The 17,373-nt window shown below is 41.5% G+C and overlaps 1 protein-coding gene across 3 annotated transcripts in view; it reads right to left on the bottom strand.

The window, feature by feature from the left end:
- LOC108292725 (myocardial zonula adherens protein) overlaps positions 1-17,373 on the bottom strand; it is a 93,289-nt gene that overhangs the window by 34,602 nt on the left and 41,314 nt on the right. For 2 of the 3 annotated variants that reach the window (XM_017513801.2, XM_017513805.1), the window contains 2 exons: positions 13,532-13,611; positions 11,755-11,860 (listed from right to left, as the gene is read on the bottom strand). In XM_017513801.2, the coding sequence (XP_017369290.1) occupies positions 11,755-11,860; positions 13,532-13,611 (186 nt within the window). Of the gene's footprint in view, positions 1-2,167; positions 4,901-11,754; positions 11,861-13,531; positions 13,612-17,373 lie in introns of those variants that run through there. The other variant, XM_017513803.2, reaches the window with a different exon arrangement.

Here is a 17,373-nt window from a genome sequence, read left to right as displayed (position 1 = left end):
CCATTGAAGAATTAGGAGCAGAGTGATGGAGGACATCCTTCCTGGCTTGGTGCTAATAAACCATCACAACTGGTGTCAACCTGTATTTCTAGCCTCTTCATTTCTCACTCCCTCATACCATCCAAACTAGATGAATGCTCTGTGAACTCACCCTATACTTACTGGTCTCCATGTTTTTGCTTTTACTTATTCTAGCTCTTGTCTGACATGTCCACCCATTCAATTCCTGCCTAGAAAAATCCAACCTGTCCTGCAAGGCCTGGTCAAATACTACCTCCTCCGTAAAGACTCTCCACCCACACCAGAATTAATTTGTACTGGCAGGAACTGCGCTAGGCATTTAGCAGGTGTCATATCAGTCAATCCTTACAACCACCTCTGGAGGAGGTACTGTCATAACGGTACCATATTATTGATAAGGAAACCAAATCTTGGAGAGGGTAATTTGCTCAAGATACAAAGCCTCGTCAGGAGCAGAGGCAGTATGCAAAACCAGACATGATTTACTCAAAGCCTATGAACTGAACCACTAAGTTTTCCAGCCTCTGTGTTCCCACCACTTATGACATTTTGCCTCAAGTTCTAATGAGTTTAAATGTCAGCCAAAAGGTCCTTTTAGAGCAGGAACTCATGCCCATTTTTGCACTCATGATCCTAAGAAGCTCTTCTTAAATGTTTACCAACTGTCCCATCAGAGAAGAGCTCCTCATAAATTGTACCTGGCTCCTGCTCATCCTCACTCCCACTCTTAAGCCCAAGGAGTGGGTTTCCTTCGGTCTTCAGCAGAAGGAAAGGAAAGCAAGAATATTCAAAGACAATGGGACGGGAGAAATAACTCCAGCTTGACGAAGGTGACATGAAAAAAATCAGTATGGCAATGCTATTAGAGCAACAAGCTTTCCGTGAGTCAAAAATAACAGGAGTCCTATTCATATCACACACAAAAATAAATTCTACATGGATTATTCTTTATTTGGCCAAGAAATATTTATTGAGCAACTATCATTTCCCAGTGACTATCCCAGGTGTTAGAGATATACAGCCACAAACGAAATAGATGCAAGTCCCTGCCCTCATGGGACTTACATTCTAGTGGAAGGAAACAGGCAACAGACAAAATAAACATACAAAACAGACAAATAAAGTGCAAGACATATTATTGGATGATAAGTGCTGTGGAGAAAAACAGAGTAAGGAAGAGGCTAGAGGGGACGGATGTGCAGGTTGTAATTGAAGACCTAAAGATGAGCAATCAAGCTTCAAAACTGTTACGGAAACTATCTATATGACAAACAAGACACATGACATAGCCAAAAAGATTAACTTCTATCAACATTAAAATCTTACATATTATAAAAGATACCACAAACAAAAAACGTCGACTAGAAGACAATGGCACCCAAATAATTTTTGATAAATGATTAATATTGATAAGATGTAGAATTCCTACAAGTCAGCTGGAGAAAAAAGAAAAACAACCTAATGTAAAAATGACCAAATGATATGAACAACCGTATCATAAAGGAAGAAACCTGAATGGTCATTAAGTCATTCAAGAAAAGTTTCTCAACCTCACAAGTTGCAATGAGTAATAATCAAGCTGACACAAATTAAAACACTGAGATGCCATTTCCTAACTGGCCAAAATTATAGTCCACACAGTGCCAAGTGGTGGTGAGCATTTGGAAAATCTCGCCTCTCATACGTGACTGGTGGAAATGTATGGGCACTGTAGGCAGTGACTGGACAATATCTTAAAAAGATGAAATTGCGCCAATCCCATGCACTAGCATTTCCTCCTCTAAGTATACTTCCTAGTTACAGAAGGTATTATTTGCAAAAGGATAAAAATTTCAATAGAATAAATAAGTTACAATATATTCAAATAAAAGGATATTACACAGCCTTGAAATAAATAATCTAGATCTATATGGAATAACAGCAAATAAACAAAACTGAGAAATAAGTTGCAAAATATGTACAATAAAATTTATTTTAATATTATAAATTAAAATTTATATAAAATTTAAAATACAAGCTAAGCCACATACTTATGATTTTACTATATTTATATACATATTTGGTCTCTATCGAGGCCATACCTTATATATAAATATATATAAACATACAAGGCATGGCCTAGATGGAGAGCAAATTGCCTCTGAAGAAGAAGACAGGGTGAAAGGAGGAAAAGGAACAGAATGGGGGAGGGGTAAAAAGAGAATCTCTTCTTCATCTGTGATGTGTTCTTGTGTTTTAAAAAAAATCAGAAACAAATGTGCCCCAATGACAACATTTGTTAATTCTAGAAGAGGGTACATGGGTTTTGCCATCATTTTCTATAACTGTTTGCAATTTGAGTTTTTTTCTAATTAAAAAGTAACAGGAAGAAAAGAACAAAGGCCGGCTTTGCAGCACACATCTGTGCATGGAGTGTGACACCATTATAATGTGCTGAGAGACTGCCAGCTACTTATTGTATAAGACTCAAAACCTCAGTTTCCCATGCTTAAAAAATTGGGCAAATAATAGCTTCCAGAGATGACTGACATGGGAATGTGACATCCATATGCATAGCCTTGGAATAAGAGAAGCATTTGTGACCGGTAGTGACCTGGAACATGAATTCCTTAGCCTCACATACTTCCTATGGCCAGAAACTGGGCACCAGGTCTCTGAGAAACAGTTCCAAGTCAATAAGAACAATTTCAATAAACAGAGCATAGGTTCAACATTTCCAAAGAAAACGATCTTTTCCCTTGAAAAGACAATTTACATTGTGAATATAGTAAGCAACACCTGTCATAGAATGAACCTGCTTTTTTTAAATAATACATATAATACATACAGAAAAAAGGCTGCCACAATTGTGCTCTTTCTGATACCTTCCAAAAATTGACATGTTAGATAAAGTATCTAAGATTTTGAAATAAACAAGTGAATAATACCACATTAAACACTAGAATTAGAAACCATTACATTGTCATTTACGATAAATAACTCCTGCCTTAAACTTTCGAGTAGCCCCTCCTTTGGGTGGGGCGTGAGTGGCTATGAGACAGAGTCTTGGAGTCCAAGACGAAGGATCCAGTTAAAGGAGGGAATGGCGTGGCAGGGCAGCATTTGAGCACATGACTCAGGTTTGACAAGCAGTAAGCCAAGTTCGCACCTTATCACAGTCCAGGCAAGAAAGAGGTGAATTGAGGGGCACCAGCAAAGGCAGAAAAGAGTAGTTTGAAGTAGGTCTGGGATGCAAAGAACCAGATCTAGGGAGATCAGCAGTGAGCCTAGGACCCAGGGCCAGGGCCAAGTGCAGGAGACATCAAGGGCATCCACCTAGGTGGCACTCTCAGGTCATGCAGTATTATAGGAACCTCACTCACTAACTGCTCCAGAATAAGGCCTGCCTGGCCTCCAGATACCATCCACAGCCCGGAAGAGAGAAGAAACTCCAAAAGCAGAAGAAAGCACACCACCCTTAAAGTGGAACTCACATGGGTGACCCACTTTCTCTAAAGGTCACTGCATTCTCTTAATTATTCCATTTTTTAAAACTTGGTAATGAATCAGTGCTGCTAAAACAAATGCCAGTGACTTTTCCACCAGAGACTTGGAAAAACATTAGAGCAATAAAGGTATCCCTAAACAACAGGGTAGGTAACAACACTAAGCTAACATCCAGATGAGATTCTCAAATCTGCCTGTCTCCTTAGTGGAAATCGGAATACCCAGCATAGTGTCTGGGGATCTGTGTCTAAACAGCACCGTGCACAGGTCGACAATATTAACAGTTAATTACCGATATGGAAAAGTATTCATCTGCTTCGTTCCCATCCCACTCTCCTTGCTTAAGCTGGGCAGAAGCATCTAAATGAAAGCAAAGTCAAATATTAACAAAAAAGCATCCCCATGCCCGCTTTGCCATGAAGGAGTGGTAGAAGTGGAGAACTAGCCAACGTCTGAGGGACACAGGGCCTCTGAGCACACTCACTCCATGAGCCCAGTCTCTTAGCTCATGTAGACTCATGCCACCCATTGCTATGACCGCGGCTACTACTGCTACTTGTCAGCAAAACTGTCATGTTCTAATGAAACACCAGTGCCTACAGCAATCTTAACAAAGATCTCTATAAAAATAAAGCATACATGAGGATATTTCAGTTCAACACATGTCAGCCAAATAGATTTCTCTTTATCAGACACACTTCGTGAAGTTGGTTGAACCACTTCAGGCAAAATGCCAGTCGTGATAGAAGCAAGCTAAACTCCTCTTAGAAGAGTGCTAAGATGACAGTGTTGACGTCCATTCAGAAAGGACACCCTCAGGGCCACCTCTTATATGCAAATTGAACCAAATCACATGGACACCTGGCTGTTTCTGTACTTTCTGGGGAGTGATCTGGTGGGAGCACTTCCTTCCCAGAGCACTAAGATTCTTCAAGCTCTCTTCCCACCTCCTTAGCAGATGTCTTTGACAGCTTTTCCGTTAGGTAAGGGTTCATCTTCCAAGCCTCCACCTGGAACTTCCTGAATGATTCTTTGGTAGTCTTTTTCATTGCAGCTCCTTCTTTGATGTCTACTCAAGTTCCTAAAAATACTCTGTGAATCTCTGAGTCCTCTTGACTCTGCAGTTTGAGGCTGTACAAGTCAGGGTAACAGTATGTGGGTGTTTTCACAAACAAGAGCCCCACATCGTCAAATTTTCCTTTCAAAAGTATGTCCTTCCTGTTTGCTTCATTGGCTCATCATAGATAAATACCACCTTTTCCCAGCAGAGTGTACAAGTGTTCTTCTAATCACGAACAATAAAGGAATCGCTTCCAACCCAGAGCAGGCTACCAATTTATCATCTTCCAAAGAGCCGGAAACTAAATCTGGAGAAGAGCTCGTGCGACATGATCTGGAGACAGTTCAATTGAGTGGATTAGGTTTCTGGGCTCAGTGCTATGGCTCCTTTCCCTACCCCCAATATGCCTAATGACCAGTCATGAGAAGTACTTGAAATCCTCTAAACACAGGGCATTTAGCAAAAGCGGACTTTTGTGTGTGTGCACAGTTCAGCACCCCACACAACAGTTTTAAATTGCGTGCCAGCAAATGGCTGAACCATTTAAAAATGGAAGATACTTGGGATGAAAAGAATTTAAATTTTAAAAATTGCTTTGTGTGTAAATACTCTTGTCAAGGGACTGATGGCTAAGCTAGAAAACAGCACAGAGCACAAAAGAGAAGAGAGAATTATACCCAAAGATCAAATGTGGCCAACAAGACTCCCCAAGGGAAAGATGAAGGGCAGCCCTCTGCATAGGTCGGGAAATCAACATTGCTACCTTTGCTTTTAATTCACTTAACTTTAGGTATACACAGCAGGAACCCATTGCCTGGTGGTAATAATAACCTCCATTAGTATTTATTTCTTATGATCCAATTAACATGTTGTGTATTTTATAAATGTCATCTCATTTAACTCTTACAAAAACTGGGGTATATACTAATATTAACCCCATTTTATAGACAAGGAAACTAATAACTTTTCAAAGGTCCACAATAGTAGATGCAGTCCTGTCTGATGCTAAAGTCCGTGCTCGTTGCTCTCCTTCTAGGCCATCTTTTGTCATATGCACATAAAGGTCTCTAACTGCAGGAGCATGTGGATTTAGGGACTAGTAATGTGAAGCCTTGTTTGGCCAACTGGCTAAAGAGACAGATACTCAAAGCCTCAACTCTCTCAAGAGGTATTGCACCTCTATCCCCCTCATCCAGTTTGTTTCCCCAAGGAACTGCTGCATTATGACTACAGCATCACTCTTTAAACAAATCTAAGAGATGACCATTAAATACTTTTAAAATCATTCTTTAGGAATCATAGTAATATTCTGCTTTGTCTTGAACTTGAGAAGTGGTCATTGTTAACATAATTATTTCACCAAGATATACTTTTCTTCTCTTTCTAAATGGGTGCAGTGTGGCCAAGTGTAACGTCTTCTGTGTAGACAGAAGTGAATAATTTAAACCAGGGCAAGGCAGACACGTGCATACATGCACAGTTGGAAGAAGATCTATGACAATCACTCTTAGTCTCTGCTAGTGGTCGGTTCCCAGCTTTCAAGGACTTAGGTGGATTGGATGCTGTCCCTTTAAGTTTCTATCATCCATTTAACAAGTGTACCTCATCCCATCTTAATAACAATCTCTCTAGATGGGTCTAAATAGCCTTTGAGAAGTTGGTATTATCTGGATACCACCAGGCCAGTGCAGCTGTTAAGAGTAGGCTGTCAGGCCAGGTGCAGTGGCTCACGCCTGTAATCCCAACACTTTAAGAGGCCAAGATGGGAAGATTGCTAGAGGCCAGGAGTTGGAAGACCAGCTGAGCAACATAGCAAAACCCTGTCTCTATTAAAAAAAAGAAAGAAAGAAAGAAAGAAATTAGCTGGGTGTGGGTGCATGTGCCTATAGTCCCACCTACTTGGGAGGTTGAAGGGGGAGGATCACTTAAGTTGGAGGCTTCAGGAAGGTATGATGGAAACACTGCACTCCAGCCTGAGCAATAGAGCCAGACTTTGCCTCTAAAATCAAATTTAAAAAACAGTGAGCTGTCACAGAATCTTCCCAGGACCACTGGCAAGAAGTGAAGGTCTCCTGACAGTGCCCAGAGAGTCATAGACTTGGACCAGCTTTCTGACTTCTGTGCCCCTGTCCCTGGTGACTATCTCCCTGGCTTGCTTTCTGTTGAGCCCTGCCTATTCTGAGTTCATCACCAGCTTCCCACCTCAGGCATAGGAGTTTCCAAGGGACACTGGCCAAAAACACGAACATGAAGCCCAGCAAGGAGAGCCAGGCCACTGCTCTGAGAATGCAGGACAGCAATTGTCAATTGGGCTGCATATTAGAATCACTTATAGAGTTTTTAAAAACAAAACCAAACCCAGTGCTCAGTCTGCCTCCAAGCCATCTGCCAAGTTCAGGCATGTCTTAAAGCTCCCCAGGTGATTCTAATGTCCAGCTTGGGTGGAGAAACGCTAATGAGAAAATCAATTCCTTCTACCTTTGCACTTTTTAAACATCTCATTTATAGCAAAATGGGGTAAATTGCAATTGCTTTAAGCAAAAGAAGTCTAAAGAAAATGCCTCCTCTACAAATGAACAGAAACTCCCTTCAGACACTGTTGGAAGAACATTTCCTATCCACAAATGGCAATGGGAAATCAGAAGGAAGACATGATAAATTGAAAGCATGCCTAATGGCTACACTGGGAAATAATTTATGTGTAAAACTTTATGGAGCCTCCATATTGGAGAAAGAAGAGAAAAAATATACAACTATTGTTGGTAAAGTAGTATTTAAAGAGATTTTCTTAAAAAAAAAAAACCTCTTAAGAAATTAATGTTTATTCAGCTGAACAATATCTCTGCCCATTGGCAAAAATGTAAACTCACCCTCTTGGAGGGCAAATAATTTATTTTTTCCTCCACTTTCCCCTTGGCAGGAGAGCTGCTTTGGTTGGCAGCAGATGAGCCATGGTGAGAGCAGGTAAAGAGGTGTGAAAGACTGCGGACTGAAGAAGTCACACTCAAAGATGTGTGAGCAGAGGGCATTGTGGGGGCCTCAGGATCCTCTCTTGCTTTTTACCCCTCCCAGTTCTCCCAGGTTGCCCTTTCCCGGCAATCTAAAGAATGCAGCTTGACTCAAGACCAAAGACCAATCCAACAAGGCTTTTCAACAGGATCATAAAGCCCAAGGGCAAGACTACCCTGGAACCCACAAGTGGGTAACATCTTGACAGCAGGGCCCATATCTGCATGACCCCCACTGTGTACCCAGCCCCAGCATGAAGCAGGTGCTGGTGGGTATCTGCTGAATGGATGAATGAATTAATTTCCCCTTGAGGGCTTTTTCTTTCCAGTCCCGCAGCATTTCTCTGTGTTTTTCTGGCTATAAGGGGTATGTGTGGGGCATTTTTGGTTTTGTTTTTCATTTTTATCAAAGCCAGAATCAGCTGGAGGAACCAGTGATGAGGATGTCACTAGTTCATGGATGTGAATCCCCTGACATCCATGAAGAAGGAGACTTACTTCAGTAGAAAGACCTAGCCTGGGGAGGAGTACTTGGTCCCACATTTCACAGAAGACACTTTGCACTGTGTTTTCTCACTGAACTTGACCTCATAAGATATGTACTAACCCTTCATGTCAAAAGGGCTTACTCCCATCATGAGCCCTTCCTACATAGTACAAGTCCTACTGTCTCACACCATGGAAATCAAGTCATTTTTCAGCTAAGGATGACAAAACCTGGGCCAGTTATTTTTTATTATTTATTATTACTATGATAGAGTGATATTCCACTGAGGTAGGAAGAAACGTGTTTCTTAAGAAATGTTTAAGGATTCCAAGGATCTTGGTAGTAATACCTGGACATTTTGGGCTAAAACAAAAGAAGCCCATCATTTTAATAAACTAAGTTTCCTCACAGACATTATGGCCAAAAGGATATCAACAATGGATGGAGACGAGACTCCCATCCGTGGGACTGTGAGGCTGTGATGAAGACCAGCTTCCAGACCCACGTGAGGGAAGGAAAAGGGCCCCTAACAGTCGCTATGCTTAAAGGCTGCCTCTATGCCTGGGGACCCAGAGTTTGCAGATGAAAACATACTTTTCTTCTAGAGTCAGAGTTCCAGATTCATTTCACAAGTGACCAGTTCAATAGTCTAGATTTTTCAAAATTTGCTCCAAGTGATCTGACTTAGTTGTGATTTTGCTGATTTTGCTCATTATGCAACATAATGAGAAGGCTGAGCTCCTAAAAACAGGCACAGCATAGTAAACAACAGAGAATTCTTTATGTGATGAACACTTAACCAAAGTTACCAGACTTCCTCCACAGTCTTTCAGATTACAGAACACAGAATTTGTGGAGGAACACTAGAGAACTTCTAAATCAACTTCGTACTTTGTACAGAATATACCCATGATGAAGGGATAAATGCTTTACTGGTGCAGCCAGTACTAGAAATCTTTTGTTTTGAATGAAGAGCGGCAATTTGCCTCTTTGAAAGTTATCACCCAGTGACTCTTGCCTGGCCTTGCTTCACGACACAAAACAAAAACACATTCCCTCACAATCTCTAAGATGTGAATTCAGCTCTCCTCTCTCCTTGGGCATGTCTTCCCCAATTCCCTGAATTACTCGAGTTCTCAACTCCTTTCCAACCTGGTCTTACTCTTCTGAATGTGCTCGTCTGTCAATCTACCAATGTTCCTGGACCATGTTTCTAATTTTTTAAAAAACGTATTCACGTAAGTGGCTTTAGCAATTGAACTTTTAAGCTACCTTTCTTTTTTTAGATGGAGTTTCACTTTTGTTGCCCAGGCTGGAGTGCAATGGCATGATAGCCCACTGCGACTTCTGCCTCCCGAGTTCAAGCGATTCTCCTGCCTCAACCACCCAAGTAGCTGGGATTACAGGCACCCACCACCACACCCGGCTAATTTTTGTATTTTTAGTAGAGACAGGGTTTTGCCATGTTGTCCAGGCTGGACTCAAACTCCTGACCTCAGGTGGTCCACCTGCCTTGGCCTCCCAAAACGCTGGAATAAGAGGCGTGAGCCACCATGCCTAGCTGCCATTTTTTTCTTACATAAGTTAATGTAGTATGCTGGGCAAACACAAACTATTTAATCAGGCAGCAAAAATTATTAGGAATGAAAAGTATCTCTCTCTTTTTTTGTTGTTGTTGGTGGCGGTGGTCTACATTCACTGTTGAAAGCCAGCCAGCCCTAATGGCATCCTCAATTTTAGCTGATGATTTCATTCCAATGACTGGGCCTTCCAGACCATAGACCAACCACATCAAAGCTTAGAGAAGCTTATCTGGAAGATATGAAATCACAGATAGTAAAAGGCAAAGCATGGACAGTGATCTTTATATGCATCCCTATACACACACATATGTATGTGTATGCACATGTGTGTGTGTGTGTGTGTGTGTGTGTGTGTGTGTGTATTCCTTCACTCCCTTCAAATTGGTATGTTTGGTACATTCTGGAAGTAGGTTAGAAAAAGAGAATTCTAAACTTTTTTGAAAGTGTCTTTTTAAAAAGAAACAATGTCTCTGATTCTGGTATAGCCTTAACCTCTTACAGGTAAGGATTTAAATGAATTAGAAGCCAACCAGTAAGAGGTTTTGTTCAACAGTTCTCTATTATCAGACACAAGAACAACACAGACACCCCCCTGTGGTGAGGTGGGAGAAATGCAATGCCCCACAATTAGCCACTCACATGGGGGAAAATAAGGGATGCCCTTGACCCAGACTTCGTGTTTGTGAAATTCAAAAGCAGAAAAACTGTTGCCGGACAGCCAAAGTTCCCCAGGATGCTAATCATGGCAAAGCGATGCTTGTCCTTGGACAACACACTCCTGACATCTACCTAGTGTTGATGATAGGGCAGGACCTCCCTCCCCGTTACTGTCACGGGCAGTGCTCCCGCCTGCATAGACAAAAGGATTGCAAAGGTGCGTGCATGGCTTCCTCTGCTATTCCATTGCTCCCCAGAAACTTGCATGTGAACCAATATAAGATACGCATGATTCAACACAGTATAACTGCACTTCTCGCTTGCGGACAAGATTTTATCTACTATGTGTGTTTATCCTACACATAGTAAAACAAGATGTCCCTTCCCGTCCTCACAATTCCCTGACCTTAACCCCAACATTAATATCCCCAGTATTTTAGAGATTGATAAAATAGATATATTTTTAATCTTTCATGTGTCTGTTATGTACATAGATTATTTATTAGAAGTAGATATGCTTTTAATTGTAATAATCCATTAATAAAACATAACTTTTTAAAGTAGTGCTTAATGTAAGGAAAATCCTTTTTCATTTTTTCACTGCCAACCAAATGTTTAACTAAATTGAAACATTTTCTTTGCAAGTTAGAGAATTAGACTCAAGGGAATTCTTATAATCCTTAGTACTAACTGCTCTTTTTCTATCAGATTCTTCCATCAGATTTTTTAACTGAGCAAGAAGTGATTAGCTTTACACAGCACGGATTTTCTTTTTTGGAACATCACCACAAGAGAGGCAGATTACATTGACACAAGTTTAAAAATTTCTCTTTTTCCTCTTAGAGAAATGGAAATGTTGAACTTACCCATTTTTTCATTTAGAGAATAGTAAACTATGCCCACACAGTAAATGTATAGCTTGGTTTCCTGTTACAGAGACAGTCAGGAGAGAAAGGATGGTGGCAAAGGAAAAGGAAGAAAAAACAGGAGTGGGAGAAGAGAATGAGGAAGGAGGGAGAAAAAAAGAGAGAAACATACAAGGGAAAGAAAGACACGCCCAGAAAAGGATAAAGGACAAGAATGGTAGCAGGGAGAGAGAAACGGACAGCTGTGGAGGCAGTGCAGGGACCTGGGCTAAATTCACCCTTCCCATCACCCTCTTTGGTCTCCTGAGCTGTGGGTTCCCACGCAGATGATCACTGTCCTTTGACAGTGGGTGAGCTTATGAACTGCACTTTCCAGCTTTCCTAACTGTAACCCTTTGACTGGGGGAAACTCCTCTTTTAGGGGCATCATCATCATCAGCCCATGGGGGACATGGAGGAAATCCTACTCTGGGTCTAAATGGCAGTGGCCTGAGCACCTTGGCTTGTGGGCCACAGGATTTGTTCTGGGGCTGTTTCCTCACCACAAGAAGCAATCCCAGGCCTGTGGCCTTTTCCAGATGCTTACCTCCTCAACCATCTGCTTGACTTTCTTCTGCTGGCAATGCACCATGTCATCTAGGTGTCTGATCCGCTCACGTAGGCTGGCTGATGCCTCCTCCAACTGCTGATACCTAACACGAATAGGAGAAAAAAGGAAATGAGCCCTGAAGCAAAGCAGCAACAGCAGTAGCAACAGGCCACAGCTTTAAAGAATATTGCCAAGAGGGCCAGGCATGGCGGCTCATGCCTGTAACCCCAACACTCTGAGAGAGGCCAAGGCAGGAGGACTGCTTGAAGCCGGGAGTTTGAGACCAGCCTGGGCAGCATGGTGAGATCCCCATATCCACAAAAATAAAATAAAAATAGAAAGAATGCATCTTTGGGGGAAGCGTTGGTAAAAAAATAAATGTAAATTTTAAAAAATAAAAAAATTCTGCCAAGAACAAGAAATCAAATCCCAGGATGCGTTCTTTTTGCTTTGTATGATGACCACACAAAGAGGTGTGTTTACCAGCAAACCACCTCAGTGATTACCAACAAACGACCAAACCAGAGGAGCACAGGACTCGTTTTTACATTCCCATTTCCAAGTTTTATCCCATATAAGGACAGTTCTTTTCCAGGGACTCAGAGAGAATTTTTTGCACCATTTACAGATATGAGAAGCTCTCTGTTTTGGGGTTAATAAAATACTGGAAGATTCAGTAAATTACTTTGATGGGGGGACAGGGAAGAAGGGGTCCAGCAACACAAAATATCTGAAATCAATGGCAGAGTACCGAAAAGTCTGGAATTACAGTCGCTCTACATATCCTTTAATTTTGGCAAATGGGGAAAAGTTGAAAGACCTTCTCAACATCAAAATAGAGGAAGCCACATCACAAAACATTTCATACTTTTGTTTTAAAACAGCACAAATTATTCTCCGACGTTGCTTACACTCTCCAGTTCTCTGGGGCCGCTGGGGCTGGACACTGGAGGAAGGGTCTGGTGGTCTATTTCCCGCACCCCATCTTTGCCTCAGCATTATGTTAAAGACTAGTAAGCTTCCTATAGCTCTGAACACTCTGAAATTGCAAATGAGGAAGGAAAAATGGGTATTCTTTCAGCACATACTATTTGGCAAGCAGCAAGCCCAACGGTCCTCTTAACAATAGTAACCTAGTGAGATGGGCACTGTTATCACCATCATAATCCTCTCCCCCTTTAAAGATGAATTTCCATGTTGCACAAGCAATTCTCAGGGAGGTTAAGTCACTTGCCAAAACACTCAAATCATCTCAACTGTGTTTTCCATCACTAGAGACCCCCGAATGGCCTCTGTGCCTTTTAATTTTTAGAAGAGACGGTGTATATACTGTGTTTTCCATGCAGGGTTTAATGTACTTATAGCCAAGGGACACGGAAGGTTTTACTCAGCAACGTTTGGAAACAAAGAAAGATGTTTCAAAATTGGTTTGCAAAGCAAAGGGTATCAGTCACAGTTGATGAGTTTTCTCATCAACAAGGCGTATCCTGTGGCATTCAAGGTGTTGGACATCATTAATAGACTGGACTTTTGCACTTGTGAAAGTATTTGATGTGTCACTACACTAATGACCAGCCATGGTCTGCAAGATGTGGCTGGAGGCTTCCAAGGAAACTTGCTCCATATTGGAAGCTCTCAGCCCAATGTTATACATGCTTAAGTCCGTAATAAGGGACAATCACACAAATGAAAAGGCAAGGGTCAAATGAGGCCATAAAAACACAGTGTGTCTACAACCTAAACCCATTACATGACGAAAGGCATTACATCTTACCTTTCCTTGTCAGAACCAGTTATCTCCCCAGACATTTCTGTTTCATGTTCTAGGAGTTCAAGTTGCAGTTGATGACGTTCCTAAAACAAACGGAAACTGATATTTTAATCAATGGGTCCCAAGTTCAACAGAAAATGTCTATTTAACAATTCTAGCACTAGGAAGTCCAAGTGTGTAAAACCCTTTTTTGGGCTCAGCAAACCCCAAACAAGGCTCAAAACCGCCAAATCTGTTGTTGTGTATTTATAGAAACATTTACAGATCAGAGACAAACATCCCAAATGAAACCATTCAAGATTTATTTTCCAAAAGTATTCCATCAGCCCAGGCTCAGAGAAAATTAATAGTTCCAAATAATGATAATCAATACTTTAAATTGGTAGCTTGTGATACTGCAAAATTCTTTGTTATTTTCCAAATCATCAAGAAAAGAGGCTCTGGAATTCTGGCTATATCCTCTTTTCTAACCTGAGTGGTGTTTATACAAGTGTATTCACTTGTAAAAATGTGTTGTGGTCAGAATAATGGTCCTCCAAAAATGTCCATGTCCTAATTCCTGAAACCTATGTGTTATCTTACATGGAGAAAGGAACTCTGCAGATGTGATTAAATTAAGGATCTCAAAATGGGGAGTTCCCAGGTTATAGAGTTGGGCCCTTATAAGGAGGAGGCAGTGGGGTGAGAATCAGAGGGAAAGAGCCTGGAAGATGCTCTGCTACTGCCTCTGAAGCTGCAGGAGGGGACTACAAGCTGAGGAGTGCAGGTGGTCTTCAGAAGTTAGAGAATGCAGGGAAATGCATTCCCTTCTAGAGCTTCCAAAAGGAATCCAGCCCTGCCAACACCTGGATTTTAGGACTTCTGACCTCTAGGAATGTAAAATAATACATTTGTGTTGTTTTAAGCCACTAACCTTGTGGAAATTTGCTATGGCAGCAATAGGAAACATACATACATCAAGCTGTGCATTTTGTACACTCTGCTATATACATATGGACATTTATAAGTTTACCCAAAAAAGGAGGAGTCAGGAATCATTTCTGTGGACAAAGCTGAAGAATGTTCATAAAAACATGGTGCCCATCATAACTGAAATTGCACTAAAAATATATTACAGACATGAGTGTAATAAATTTCCTTAAAATGGATGTTGATCAAATCCTGCTCACTAACTGAGATTATTTTACTTTAGGTGCTTTTCTGAGAACTAATGTTCCTCATCTTCATGTTCAGAAATTCTACCCAGCAAGTTCTTACTAATTACATAGATTCCAAACCTCTTTTCTACCAAATTATTAAAAGCAAATATTTGAAAATTTAACTGCCACAACTTTTGAAGCTGTAAGCTGTGGTATACCAAGAGGTAGGCCAAAGGCATGCGGAAGCAGTCTACCTCAAACAGGAAGAGTATATTATCACAGAAAAATGTATAACAGCAAATGTAGACAAACTTTGACTGGGGTTTTGTTACTGTTTTTAAACGTCTATAGCAAACGCACAATCTTATGGCCTGGCCTGAGCTGAACGTTCCTTCCTCCCCCATGTGGTTGAAAGTTTCACATTAGCCCTGACATAACAGTGATAAAAGCTTTCACAAGTGAATGCCTCCCTCAAAAAAAAAAAAAAAAAAAAAAAAAAAAAAAAAAATAAAAAAAAAAAAAAAAACACACCTCAAAAAAAAAAAAAAAAAAAAAAAAAAAAGCTGTCATAAAGTAGAGCAAGGTCTAACTAACTTACAGCACACTTTTAAAATTCAGTTTTTTTAAATTGAGGTACAATAAATCTTAAGTGTACACTGCTTAATTATTTCTTACATTTGTAAGTACCTGTGAGATCCCTGCCCAGATTAAGGCATAGACTGTTACCTGTTCCCAGTAGGGTCCCTGGTAGAGAACACTCCTTGAAAGATTTTTACCGATGAGAAAAAAAGGTGTTTCAAATACAATGCTCAACAAGAGAGACAGTAAACTAAGATATACGGCAGAGAAGCCGGTCAAAAGCACATGGTTTGTCCTTGAGCAAAATCCAAAACAGAGAGCGGGATACAGATGCTGCCACAGCCCTGGCGAGGGACATGCCGTTCACGTAGTGTGAGACGGGGATTTGGCCAGATTCCTGCTCTCAAAGATTTATCCCTGAAAAGGAAACAGTGGAAATTCGTCTATCTAATCTCATCTAAATAAATACAGCCTTTCTCTAGCCAAATGGAAAGGGAGATTTAGAGAAAGGACCATAAATTTCCAATCACTAAAGAGGACGCCAACACCACTTGGGGGAGGTTTTGTGCTTTCCTAAATGCTGTCAGGGAGGGCAGGACTTACCAGCTCCTAGGCCCCACCCATTCACCCCACATGAGGGCTCCATATGAAAATCCGTGGGGAAAGACAAGAAACTTTCCGAACCTCAAGAGTACAGTGAAGATAAGCGTGAAAATGGGTCGGGGTAAAAACAAGCTGACTGTGAGAGTAGACACAGGCAACCTTGGAACAAAGTAAAAGTCACAGCCACAAATGACTGAACCCTTACTACACACGAGGAACCATGCTTAGCACTTGGCATGGATTTTTCTCATTCATTGCTCACAAAAGCTCTAAGAATAAGGAGTACCATAACCAGCATTTTACAAAAGTGGAGACAGAGTTTGGAAAAATCAAGCAACTGCAAACAGCTAGGAAGAGACACAAGATTCAACCCCCCAGGCTGTGTGATTCCAAAGCCTATGTCGGTAACTACTACACACGGTCTCTCTAGGACAGCCTCTCGCCCAAACCACCTGCTATGCTGCCTGCTCACCTTGCTTCTTTATGCTGCAGGAAAACCTGCCACCCAGAGAAAGAGCATTTGAGTTAACTGGCATCTTCTGCTGTTGTAGGAGAATAGTAATGTGGGAGGAAGCTCATCTAGTTCTAGAAAGCCCCCTTGTTGCCCAATCTTCACCACCATCCCCTCTGGTCAGTACTAAAGTTAGTCCTGATTAAGCCAATCATCTATTCTTCAATAAAAGATGGGATTCTGTTTTCCCAGGGGGGAGAAGTGAGATTGCAATTGACTCTTTAGTTTGTCCAATTCTCTCCCAAGTAAAAAGCTAAAGAGCTAAAAAAGAAGCACCTGGTAAGCTCTGAAGCTCCAAAGCACTGAACTTAATGCAGTTCCCATGGTGGTGACACCTCACCTTGTTAGGGGACAGCAGAGGAGCTTATGCTGCAAAATCCATGGGGTTAAGAGACCTCTTCTCAGAATCACATGAAGCCTGACAGCGACCTTGCTTTCCCTGTCCCTTCTCTGTCTCCATGATCAGATTGGAGATTCTTGGCATCCTGAATGAGTCACAAGGTGCTAATAATGTTACGGTCTTGGCAGGTCACCACTCTCTCCAAATTCAGATGCAGCCAGGGAGCCATTTCCAGAAGCCAGCCAGAGCCTTCGCCCTGAACTCCTAGGCCAAGAAGTCAGCCGTCACCTGCTAAAGGTCGCCCATCCTTTCTCTTCCTTCCCTTCCCTCCTTTCCTCTTTCCCTTCTCCCACCACTTCCTCCTTTTCCTCTATTTCCTACATAATTCTTGGCCTCTTCCCTTTCTCTAAACAGGCTTCATTATCCCAGCTGAGATCCTGCCTTTCCCATGTCCCTCCACTCCACTCATCGGCCTGCTTACCACACCCAGAGAAATGGGGCCTCCATTCCCCCAAGTCCCTGGCGTGTCAAGGAAAAGCCAACCCTTGGGACACATGACCCAGAAACAACAGGACTGTGGTACTGATGCAACAACTAAATAGAGCTTGACCATTCAATGGATAAACTAAGTTCACGCCTGGGGCACCAGCAGAGCAAGGCTACTAAAATATTA

Source organism: Cebus imitator, unplaced genomic scaffold (assembly GCF_001604975.1).
Source record: "Cebus imitator isolate Cc_AM_T3 unplaced genomic scaffold, Cebus_imitator-1.0 Scaffold501, whole genome shotgun sequence".
NCBI lineage: Eukaryota > Metazoa > Chordata > Mammalia > Primates > Cebidae > Cebus > Cebus imitator.
The sequence above is the reverse complement of the archived record's forward strand: the minus strand, read 5'-3'. Positions and strand labels throughout refer to the sequence as shown.